Here is a 12,504-nt window from a genome sequence, read left to right on the forward strand (position 1 = left end):
TCCCTCCCACCGTGACTATGACGGCACATGTAGCTCAGTCAATTCAGACTCAGCAGAAAGACTCAGACTCAGTTGAAACTAAATGCATAAATAAGTAAAACGTCTTTCATCAGTCAAGTGTTAGTCACTAAAAAAACACGTTAACTGCTTATTTGACAGCACATGAGGTTCAGAGGATTTCCCGCGATTAATTTAAAATGCTCACTGTCTTACATTTTGTGCCTGAAAAATGCAATTAGTGGGACTGAAGTGACATTTCTGGAGACCACAGTGTTTTGTAAACCATAGTCCTCAACAAGTATGTGCTTAACACCAGTGTGGCCTGAAGAGGTTGCCAATCTCAACAGCTTTTTTTGGCAAAACAATACTCAGGATGATTATACAATTACTCCTTTTCATATGTTGAGAGGTTTTGCTGTTCTGGTGTGACATGAGCGTTACATCGATGAAAATTGCATTTTACTGTGCTTAATGATTCTTTGAAGGTTGTTCGCCTCAGGCAGTGGCGAACAAATCAGAACATATACAAAACTGAGGGGAATTAATCCTTGTTAAATTCGGTTGAAATCAGAGCATCTTAGTTGCTGAACATTTTAAGCCGTACCATTAAAAAAGAAATGTGTAAATCCAACTGTAGCATCTCAAACTTTAACATAACTGTCAAAAATAATTCAAGGTATCACTTTTTATTTACAACTACATGGATAAATATATCTTTCAAAGTTAGTGGTATTCATCCAGCTTAGAGAGAATCAGAAATATCTGATTATGCTAACCTAACCAACGCCTTTTAGTTTTTAATTTATTCTGATGTTGTTACCATAAAATGTAATTAGGGGAGATTATACACTGTTATTTTGAAGAAAAACATTCCAGTTTCCCAAGTCTCAGGTCAGATATGTCGGCCATATTACCTCTCTCATATATTAGCAAGTTAACGTTAGTTTTGTCCGTTATTTAAGTTAGCTACAGTTTCTGATAGCATCACCTGTCTGTGTGTAAATATTTACTAAAAGCCAAATCTCTATGTAAGAATCTGTAAGAAAGAAGTAGTTTGTGTGGTGCTATGTGTGTTAATTTAGTGATACATACATCTCCATTTAGTGACATAAACACTTACAGTGTGTTACTGTATAACTAAGTTTGGTCTTAGTAAAGAGCTCCTGGACCACCAAGTCTGGATGCCCTATGTTCATCAAATAGATAAAAAATTTTTAGTCTCCTTGTCTGATGGGGGAAAAAAGTTTGACTGTGAAGCCTGGGAATGAGGGTATATTGGTATTGCAATACATGAGACTCAAACTGAATTTTGCAAGAAGCTGGAAAATGGCTTATCTGTGCTTGTCAGAGGTGTCAAGCTAACAAGATCTTGCACAATTATTCTTTTATATCACATGATTGTGATAGAATTAAAATTGAATCCTGGGATTCTGTTAGATTCTTGTTAGGGTCATTCATCAAGACAAAATGATTATCAGTGTAACTTACTAATAATAATAACCTAATAATAATAATATAAAAGACTTTGCAAATACAAAGCTATGGTAATTGTGATGTAGCACATTCAGTGTTGCTCTCGTGCCTCACCTCAGCTACCCAGGTCCTCTCCAGCTCTCTCTGGGAGTCGGCCTGTTTGTAGTACAGGGTGAGTGTCTCTCGGCAGGTGGGTGATGGTGATCGCAGGCTGGCGCAGTCACGCACTGAGAAACGCAGCGTGACAAACACCCGTGGAGCAGAGTGGCGGTACAGGAAAGGTGTAGCCAACCAGTTGTCTTGCTGACGGGGATTTTGGTTGACATTACAGACCTCGAAGGTTCGTATGAGCTTCCCCCGGTCGTCCAGGACACTGACCTCATCCCACTGTGAGACACAAAAACAATATTATGAGCTTGTATAAACTCAACCTTGTAAAAGAGAAACAAGATCTTATGCAGGGAGCTCTAGTATCAGCCTGTGTAAACTGTAAAAACCTTGGTGTGTTTATGGTTTGTCCACAGTTATGAATCTTCCTTATATCTTCAAAGATGGTTTACATGTTGCAAGGTAAATATTGAGCATATTGCCAGTGTTGTTGACATGTGGGTCATGTCCTTTATTAACATTGCACCCTGTTGTTTGACATCTTTATCCTTTAGTGAGATAAGTATAGTAGAGAATTTGTTTTTTTCTGATTTCACACACACACACACACATACACCATTGAGTATGTAGTCATAGTATAGAGTATAGTATTGAATCCACAAGTAGAAAGCAGTTATTCACTGTTCCCACTGATGTAGCTTCATATGTCCTTGTTATCCACAATAGATGTTCCACTGTAGTTAATTTTTATTTATTTATTTCTTCTAGTATTGGACAAATTTAACTTATATAAATATATAAATTGAATATCAGTGCCAAGTTTCATGGCTATCCATCCAAGTTGTCAAGACATTTCGCTCAAAACTATAAATGTCAACCACATGGTGGTGCTAAAGGAAAGATCACAGGAAGTCATTGGGCTACATGGTCTAGGGGCCATACATTTCTGTACCAAATACAACCCAATACATAGATGTTAAGATATTTAACTGGTTAAGTGAAACCTTTCTCCTGCTGATGGTGGAGGAAAAGTCAGGGGATCATCTGTGTGACTAGAATTCATGAATGTCAATCCAATAGTTGTTGAGATACTTCAGCCTGGACCAAAGTGGTGGGCCGACTGACCAACAGATCAGCATTGTCATTGCGAAAGCATTTCAATATCAAGATATCTTTTCAGAACATGTGTCCTGATTTCTCTGAATAACACGATGTAGGTGGTTTTCAAAGGATGAAAATGCTTAATAATGTGTTCTGTGGATTATCCAGCGCATAAAGGGCATTTCTGAAAAGACATGGCAATGTATCATTTCCTAAATGTGTTCTTCAAAGCTTTGAACACTACAAACAAATTTCCATTCACCTCCATTGTATTGGGATGGAGGCGGGCTCTCAGCAAATAAAACCAGAAAGACAAATATTATACTAAAATATTTTGTTATTTTCCAATTTAATAAGTTACAGCAGTAGAACAATGTGTTATAATAATTCACTTTTATAAAGTGAAACGTGTTTAGATTTTCTCTTGCACTGGTTTGGCTTGAGTACGTGTATCATTGTTCACATGTGACGAGTGGCCGGCACTTGTGTGTCTGCCTTGTGGCAGCTGTCGTGTAATAAAACAAGCAGATTTTGTCGTATTTTAAGGAATACTTGTAGATGCACAAATGGCTTTGGACATGAGTTGTACCTTCGTGGAGAAAAACCAGCAGCACAGAGACATGGCTCTGAATGAGACTCTGTCGCATGAGTCAAAATGTAAATGTAGGCGCAGGGTTTAGTTTCACCAATTATACAGTACGGTTCCTCCAAGGATGAAAAGGCTCTGCTTTAAGCCTGCATAGCCCTGAGTGACAAGCAGGGTTTCTGTTGTAACACAGAGGAATTATGTATTAGGCTTCATCATCATTATTCTCCCTGCAACAATAGCAAGAGGACAAAAGGTCCTGACACCCTATCAGGGTACATTTGGTGTGTGTGTGTGTGTTAGTGTATCTCTGCATGCTCATGTCTCTTTCTCTGTGTGGTTCTGACAACCAGTATGGACAAAAGTCTTTGTAGCATTGCACATGAGAGAGTGCATTCATATTTGGTCAAATTGGAATAATAATAAGATCCGTGAGCAGATAGAAAGAGTCTGAGGCGTTGTCAGTCTAATGGAGTGAAAGGACAGTTTTCTGTCTCCCGGGCCGTGATTCACTCTCTGAGGGGAATCGCATGGAGGGGACAACGGAGAGCACATGGTGGGATGCGGGGGGGGGGGGGGGGTATCTGTGTGTGGCATTGCGTGCCGTTTGCTTCTGTACCTTAGTGAAAAAAACACAGCTTTCAGTTGTTTTCTGACCCCAAACCCCAAACCCCCACCTTTCCCCGCTCCCTTCCCAATTTTTCCCTGTCTTGTTTTCTCCCTCCCTCATGAAGACAGAAAGTAGAAAAAAAACTGGGCAGATTGGGGAGGAGGGGTAGATGAAGAATTGGAAAGAAAGAAAAAAAAAAATAGGGACGACTCATCTTTGTGATTTAATTTGAACCGAAATGCCAGAGAGCCAGAGAGCAATCTCTCTAGTGATAGAGGGCAGGGAGGGGCAGGGCCTCGGACACAACCACGGACACGAAGACGCAAAGAAAGGCACGCACAGTTACCCCAAGACATATGCATGTGCACACACACACAATGGACGAATAGTGTGTGAAAACGAGGGGAGGGGAGAAAAAAGCAAAGACTACAGTAAGAAGTCGAGAGTCTGCTGGTTTGACAATGAAGGGAAATGAGGGGCAGAGTGGAGATTGAGTTGAGGGATCAAAGGAAGAATATGAAGCAGAGACACAGTGGTCCTGGGACTGTGAATGGCAAAGGGAGGAAAGATTAAAGGAGGGAGAGAGAGTCAGAGACAAAGAAGTGGAGGGGCTGCTTGTCAGTACATTAAAAGAATGGAAAGATGGTAAGAGAGCAAGAAGAAGAAGGAGGAAGCAAAGAATATCCACAGACCCTACAGCAAAAGAAAAGATGGGATGTGAAGAGACAAGTGAGGGAAGGGTTAAAAAAAAGAACGCACACAACCTCCCTCTTTCTCTCCCCCTCTCTTAGTCTGTCTTTCTACTTCTCTCAGCTTGATGCCCCAGGTCAAATAACCATATCTCCATCTCAGAAGCACTTCTCATCCAGGGACCATAAAGAAGGAAAAAAAAACTCATGCAAATGCTTGACTTGCTCACACACACACATGCGTGCACACACACACGCGCGCACACACAGCAGCTCTCTCTCAAACACACACACACACACACACACAAATGGATGGCCTCCTATTAGCAGCAGCCATCATGGTTCACAAATTCCTAACACACACAAGGCCCTAATTAATCAAACATCATGTACAATTATGGCCCAACACCCGAGGCCAGGCGGGTGATAATGACAGCACGTAAAGCTAAAGTTTAGTGTAAGGTGAGATAAAAGAAAGGCTTGAGTGCATATGCTTGCCAGATGTTGGAGACTACTGTATTTTCTGGTGGTAGTTGTCGCCTCACTTAAGCTAATTTTATTTCTTGCACTGTATGATAGTCTAAAATCATATATCAGATGTTTTGCACAAATCGTCCATGTGTGGATAGAGTCTAAAGAATAATATTGTTCTGCACTGGTGGAGTAATTGGCAAAGTAATTTCCTCCACAGACAGTAACAACTATAAGTACTGTGCTACAGTTTCTCACATGTAGTTTGACTGATTATCTCAAAGATGATGACAATGAAGGCGATGTATGTCTGTAATTATGAGCCATATTAGAACTGAGCCACAATCACTCACAGATGAATGAATTTAACTGACCCTGGAGTTGACCCTGGCACAGTCACGCAAGTACACACATGCACTCTCACACACACATACACATATTTACGCAGCTCAAGGCGATGCGACAACCTCAAATAAAAAGCAGCTCAAGAATGGGAGATATATGGTTCAATCGCTGCAAACTCATCACAGATGAAAACGCAGCAGGGACCGAAGCAAGGCTGTCTAACAGGCAAGGTGAGACCTGGCTCATTCTCAGGCTGTGTGACACCCTCATATATCTCCACCAATCAATGTCAGATGACACACAGTCTGCAAGATAAGAACCCTGAGCTTAACCCATAACTAAGCATAACCATTTATAACCAAATTTATAATCTTCAAGCTGAGGTCTGTAACTCGCTGCATACTGCAGCAGGGTGGTGTCCACTGCAAACATAGCAGAGAAGGTTTTGTGGAAGCCTGCTGTTTATTTGAATCACTGCAATCAATGCAGCCTTGGAAAATGCACTAGCTAGCAGAATGGAAATGCTTGATTTTGATGTGTGAAAATGCAAATGATTATTCTTCAACTACAAGCCTTTTTTTCTGAGTGAAAAAATGTGATTACATTGTCATAATAATTACTTGCAGGACCTTTAATCATCACTAACTAATCTTATAAAATCTCTAATGAAACTTCACCGAAACCCTTTTAATGTAACTTTGGAAACTGGCAATTATTTTGATCATCATTTAATCATTTAAGTCAGAGGTTTTCAAAGTGGGAGGCGAACCTCCCCACGGGGGCTCCAAACTGTTTCCAGGGAGGCTTGAATGGAAGTTAAAAAAAATATTACGGTAGTTCTTACATTAGTCTTAAAAGCAGAAGACATAAAATAGCATTTGATAGATTTGGTTGAAGAGATAGTTCAAAGATAAAATAGTTTTCGGGTCAGAAACTAATAAATGTCTTAAATGTCTTATGTTTTTCACGTATAAGTTTAAGGGTAGTATTAGGCTATCTTGGCTCAACTGTTGAGTGTCGATAGGATCAAATCACATAATCATGATCCCGTAGATATCCAGGAATTGAACGAAACTCAGCAAGTAAACTAAAGGGGGGGGCTGTTGGTCATACAAAAAAAAAAAAAGAAACCTGAATATGCTTCATTACCTCGGGCTCAAGTAAATGGTTATGAGCATTTCTCCCTATTTTCAGATTATGGACCAAAACATTAATCAAGAAAATAATGAGCAGATTAATCAATAAGGATACCTTTTTAAGTGTTATGTATTCTTGTGTTTAATCCCTCATTAGAGTTACACCACAAAGCCCAACAAACAATGTGATTATAATCTCACACTTAAAACATAACCATGTGTAACATGTGTGCAACACATTTGATTGGCCTCCCAACATGACCACTTTAATGCTGCAACATCTGGAAAGCACATTGATAGCGAGTTCCCTGCTTACCCCTGTGTCTGGATAGGTGGTCCAGCCCAGCTCTGAGGTAGACTCTGTTGTGTCCAGCAGCATCACTGACAGGTAAGGAAGCAGAGACAAAGACAAGGTATGAGAAAAGAGACAAACGTGGTGTGCAGCTTCCAGTTTAATGCTGTTGAACTTCAACAGAGTGAGCGGCAAAAAAGAGAAGTGACTGTGAAACAGAATTTGTGATCACGAGATATTCTCTTGTGGCCTGAACCGCAGACTGTGTGGTTCTGTGATGCCATCAAGAGCTAAAACATGGATTTGCTGCTGTGATGCTGAAGTTGAGATTAACTTTGCGACATAGGTGCTTTTACAATCAAACAGTCTTTTAGCCTTTTAAATACCACAAGAAGTTGGAAGCTGCTCTGTCGGTGGAGCAGGTCCAGGTTTTGTCCACATTTCTCTTTGATTTTCTCCTCCGTGCAATAAAATCAGGGAGGGCTCCAGCTGTGTGCATCTGTCAAACCTAATAACTGATACTACTGAGTGTTGATGCCTTTTGGCACAAAGTTCTGGTATTTAAAAAATTAAACTGATTGACCTGATGGAGCACTGTGATAAAAGGTCAAATATTCCAACTTTAAAAGGCCATAACAGTCACTGTCACATTATATTGAAACTTAGCAAGCTGATGCTTCTTGTAGTTTGTCCCAAAGGGAACCTTCATCAATGTGTTTAGTGTTGGTTTCCTTTTAGTTTAAGGTTTTAACAGACATTTGCACATTTCCAATGATCTAGGGTGAAAGCAAGAGAAAAGCATATGTTTTTTTTATGGTATAAGTATATTTTTCCATAATTTGCTTTTAGGTTTAAGTGCTTGAAAAAGCAAGCTAGCAAAGAAATCACACACAGAAAACTCACACACAAAGTGACTTTAATGCAAAGTGCTGCGTGCTGACACATGGCAGCTTCCCACACACAACTGAAGCCCTTGAGTTTTCCATTAGTATTCCAAAACCGTGGCGGCTACCGTTCCTTCAGTCTGGCACAGTCTGAGCTCATTTCTGCTGAGGAGCCGCCGGTTGAACGCAGGCCAAAGTTTGTCGTGCACACAGAGGTGGCAACAACATCAGACTCCAGGTTTGGATGCTCGGACAGATGGAGTTAATGGAGAAGAACACACAGCGCCTGATTTCACCAAGCACAACACTAATCACCTAAAGGGCTGCAGACACACACGGCATTGTGTAAGGCAGCCGCCATCCGCCTCTGTTTACAAATAAATGATTCTCCACAATTGTGTAATGCAATTTTTATTCTTTCGTTTCCATTTCATGTCACAGCATTGTTCACTGGAGAAAAGGAGGGTCTCTTTTTTTTTTTCTCCCTCTGACAACCAGACAAAGAGTGGCAGAAATATATTATCTACATAATCATCACACACACAGAGGATGGGATTTGAAAAGGTGCCCTGTCTCGCCAAAACATCCCACTGAGATAGCTCAGCTTTTATTTCTCAGGGCTACAGGCTTGTGCACACACACTGCATCCCTCTGCCTTTCTTCGTCTTAATAAATCAAATAATAACAAACTGATATCATTTGTAGCTTGTGACATAAATCCACCCCTCCACTCTGTTCTCAGAGTGTGCTGTAAACAGATTTTTTTAGGATTATACCCACAGATGGAGGCCCTGCAAATCTGTTCTCCAATCCTTCATTCCCCCCCCCCAGTCTGTCTGTATGTTTTCACCCACTAGCTTGTCGTTATGTCAATCTTTCTAAACTCACACATTTTCCATGGAAGTCCTCCAGGATTTGGAGCAATGTGAATTGTATCAAGAACGAATACAAATGGACTGCGACAGCAAGTATTATATGCAGCCACAGGCATCAGAATAAATAGTTTTTAGTGCAGCGTATGTCTGGACAGCTTGGCAGCTGGAATCGCAGAGCCGATCAAGATAAAAAAAAATCAGCTACATGGGGAAGACTAAATGCACCAAGCCAGGATGTCTAAAGTCTTTCAGAAGAATGATCATTTCCATTTGTGACACACCTTTCCTGCTTTGTTTGATGATGCATCTTTAGCAGGATATACACTCAATTACTTTTATTTTAGGAACACCTAGCTGAAACTATAGCAGTCTAACACAACAGACCTGCAATAAATCCTTTTTGTTGATTCAACTTTTTGATCATTTTGGAGGATGCATTATAGAGAGAGGTGTTTCTGTCATTTAGCCTACCCTCATTGATATAAATGGGGTGGAAAACTAATAGCAACACCTGTCATTGTGTGTGATGACACGGAAACAGCCTATTGATCTGTTTTCCGAGCTCAGTTTCTCTTGTCAAGAACCATCCGGCATCTTTCAACGCAATAAATGATCATTATATGTATAAACATGTCATGCATGAAACGCACGCACTCACATATGTATTCTGACCTCATTAAGCACCATCCTATTTATAGCAGATAAGAACGCACACACGCACAAATGCTGCAAATGTGTCATTTCAAATTCAATTAACTGTGAGCTTCAGGGCAGAGCCATGTATAAATAATATGTAGCCAACTATTTTGACATTAATATTTATGCCTCTACTATTTAGCTTCTTGTCATGGGGCCTTGGGGACCACAGGTCCTCACGTCGCCTCCGCTCCTTCCACGACAAACCTGTACATGACGATTACATGGAGGAGTGTTCAAAGAGCTTCATGCATGTCTCAGTGCGTGACATTAGCATGAGGAATAATTCACCACGACACCCGAAGATAAGCGTTGAGTGCCATGTTACGCACACCTTTCAAGGATTAGCTTGAGCTGAGGCATTACTGGATCTTGTGTGTGCGCAAGACAAAGTTGAACAAAAGAGAGGGACACTTGCTGGCAGGTCCACTTGGCAGTAAAAGCCCCTTTATTTAACTCTCAGACAACTGCGCCACAGCATCTCTGTTATTGGTCCATCTGAGACACTCAAAGTTTGTCCCTGACAGTTTGGAGAAGTGCTGAGTCTGCAATCTGGACCTGAGTGCTGTGTTAATGCACGCTGTCTCTCACGTCTTCCTGCTCCACTCTGGTCTTTTACTCACTCTAAGCAATACCTTTCCCCCCTTTCTACCTCCATCCTGTCCCTTGTCCCTTTCATCTCCCCCTCTCTGCATGTGTGTATTATTCATCTAAAAAGTGACAGCAGGGTAGGCATGTCTGTGTGTTAAATAAGGAGATACGCTCTGCTCCATTATTGATGCCAGATCTGCTGTTTGTTTGGGATACGCTTTGATACACAGAGAGAAATACAGAGAAAACAATAGAATGAAAAAGGCAGGATTATGAAACGGGAATGCGTAGAGGCGGATAGGATTGTGTTTGTGCATATGAATGTGCTTCTTTCACTCTTTCCCCTCTCTTTCTGTCTGTGGCGTGGGTGGAAACACTATTTTCTGTTGTGCAGAGGTGACCTGCATTAGTTCATGGCTGTCCCCTCTTCCACTGGAGTGTTCACTTCAGCTGAGTGACCCTCTCTCCACTCTCTATCCATTCCTCTTTGCCCAACACTTCGCCTCTCTGTGTGGCCATGCATGCATCGACACTCTCCAGCGCTAAGTGTAGTGCTGTTGTTCATGTCACGCCTCTTTGACGGCCAATGTATGCTACTTTACCGCACATTTTCCAGGCAATAGAGCCCCCGCAGCACTCAGCAAAGAAATTTGGTGTTAATATTAACGTAGACTGGAGGGGTGTTGAGTGTGTAATATGCCTTAACACCAAAGTAAATGCACCTGCAAAGAGTACACAGAGTCGCTAAACTCACAGGTAACAGCAAGTTTCAGGAGCTCACACAGGCACACACACATTTTCACAAAAAATTCCCACCGTGCCTGCAAGCGTTCTCAGCCGTGGTCAGGTTGTGTTTTCTCTTTTGTCCACTCATCCACCCATCTCCACCCATTCTTTATACGCTCCAGATGCTCCCACCCACAGACAGTCAGTCAAGGACAAGGCCCACACCAAACCATCATTACAAACAACCACAGCGAGTGAGTGATACGCCAAGACAGAGAGGCAGCAGGAGGAGGATGGCGGGGGAGTGAGGAAGGACGGGGGATTAACGCGATTCCAGAAATAAGCATGCACATGTCAAAGGGAGTTATCAAAAATTGTCTGGCGGTTAAGCTGAATGAAAGTGCAGCTGCAACAAACAGCACTTAAACCAGGTTAGATGCCTGCAACGAGTTGCTGAACAGGAAGCAACAGGCACAGGTATGTGGGAATTTCACGAAAACGTCCTTGATTACAAGACTTCTGTAAAAATAAGCCTGGTCAGGTTACCATCTGGGGGATGCTTTTGGGTAACTACATCTTAAAGGAATAGTTCGACATTTTAGGAAATGCATTTATTCACTTATTCACACAAGAGTTAAGGCCGGGTTTTGCTAAAAAAGAATTACTTCTAAGACGTGTCTTCCGGCCTCGCTACGATTGGCTAATCTCAATGGCAGGGTGAAAAGTCAGTTGTCATAGAGAGGGGGGATATAACACATATAACGCACATTTTCAGACAGTCTCTCCTGGAATGCATTTATCGTGTTTCAGTCGTTTGTAAACATGAAAAGTGACAGAAAAGCTTGTGTAACAAAAAAAGAGAGCTTAAGAGAGAAGTTCAAACTCAGTTTACAGTCACACCACCACTAGCCTGGCAAATCACGACATGAAGCGGGTGTGGATTATCAGTTTTGAAAAGTCACAGAAATTGCCGTACACAGGCCCCCATACCAGAAGTTAAGAAGGTGTGTGGGAAAGGGCTTTCCAAAGCCATCTGATCATCCGACCAGCAGGTCTGATGGAGGATTCTGGCTTCTTTAAATGAGAATTTTGATACCACTCTCACGTCTGTTGGAAGCTAAGCACTTTCTTCCGGTTAGCTTAGCTTAGCATAAAGACTGGAAACTGCCTACCAGCCCCTCTAAAACATGATTTCAGACACGTATTGGTTGTGTATTTTTGGCCTAGAAAGGCTTGGGTTTGTCATGAAGGAAGCAGTTTTGACAGAATTTAACGAGACCCACTGAACACTGTCGTGTGGAAAAATACTCCTCAGCGGTGCTACAGCAGAGAAATGTATCCCTCCCCCTACTTAATTGGTCACTGGGGTAAAGTAATGTGCACATAGTGGAAATATAGAATCAAAACCTACGAAGGGTGAAATACAAAAGTTGCTTGAGTTCTCAATCAAAAGAAATCTAGACTTACAATCAAAGCTGCTACATTCTGTACATATTTTCATCACCATCTCCACCCCCAGCACTCACTCAGAAGGAGGAATGTAAACCTGAGAAGAGATCAATTCACTGTAATCTCATTGTGTTATTTCTAAACAGTGACTTCAACAATCAAACTTCGCTCTCACCCTTCTCAGTTAATGCCAACACGCAAACTGCCAAGTGCAACTTTAACATGAAATTGAAAACTGCAAACGACATTCCTCTGTGTCACAGCAGTCCATACCACACATTCATCTTTCAGTTCCATTTTGGCTCTAACTCATTGCATGTCTGCAGAGGCGTATTATCTGTGACTCTATCTGCAATGACACAGACTGACTCAAAGCAGAGAATCTTGGCTCACAGCCACCTGAGGGCTTCAACCTCTCATATCACAAATGGCAGATATGTGGTTCATTTGAGGAAAAGTGGCCTAATGTCAT

General features: G+C 41.5%; 1 protein-coding gene across 2 annotated transcripts in view; it reads right to left on the bottom strand.

Annotated features, from left to right (window-relative positions):
• The window catches only part of ephb6 (eph receptor B6), a 37,246-nt gene that overhangs the window by 21,419 nt on the left and 3,323 nt on the right, over positions 1-12,504 (bottom strand). For both annotated transcript variants that reach the window (XM_038711195.1, XM_038711196.1), the window contains exons 2-3: positions 6,836-6,900; positions 1,588-1,860 (exon numbers count right to left, since the gene is read on the bottom strand). In XM_038711195.1, coding sequence (XP_038567123.1) covers positions 1,588-1,860; positions 6,836-6,900 — 338 coding nt within the window. The remainder of the gene's footprint in view (positions 1-1,587; positions 1,861-6,835; positions 6,901-12,504) is intronic.

This window comes from Micropterus salmoides, unplaced genomic scaffold (assembly GCF_014851395.1).
Source record: "Micropterus salmoides isolate LMB-PRFRI ecotype aquatic unplaced genomic scaffold, ASM1485139v1 Ms_hic_scaffold_11, whole genome shotgun sequence".
NCBI lineage: Eukaryota > Metazoa > Chordata > Actinopteri > Centrarchiformes > Centrarchidae > Micropterus > Micropterus salmoides.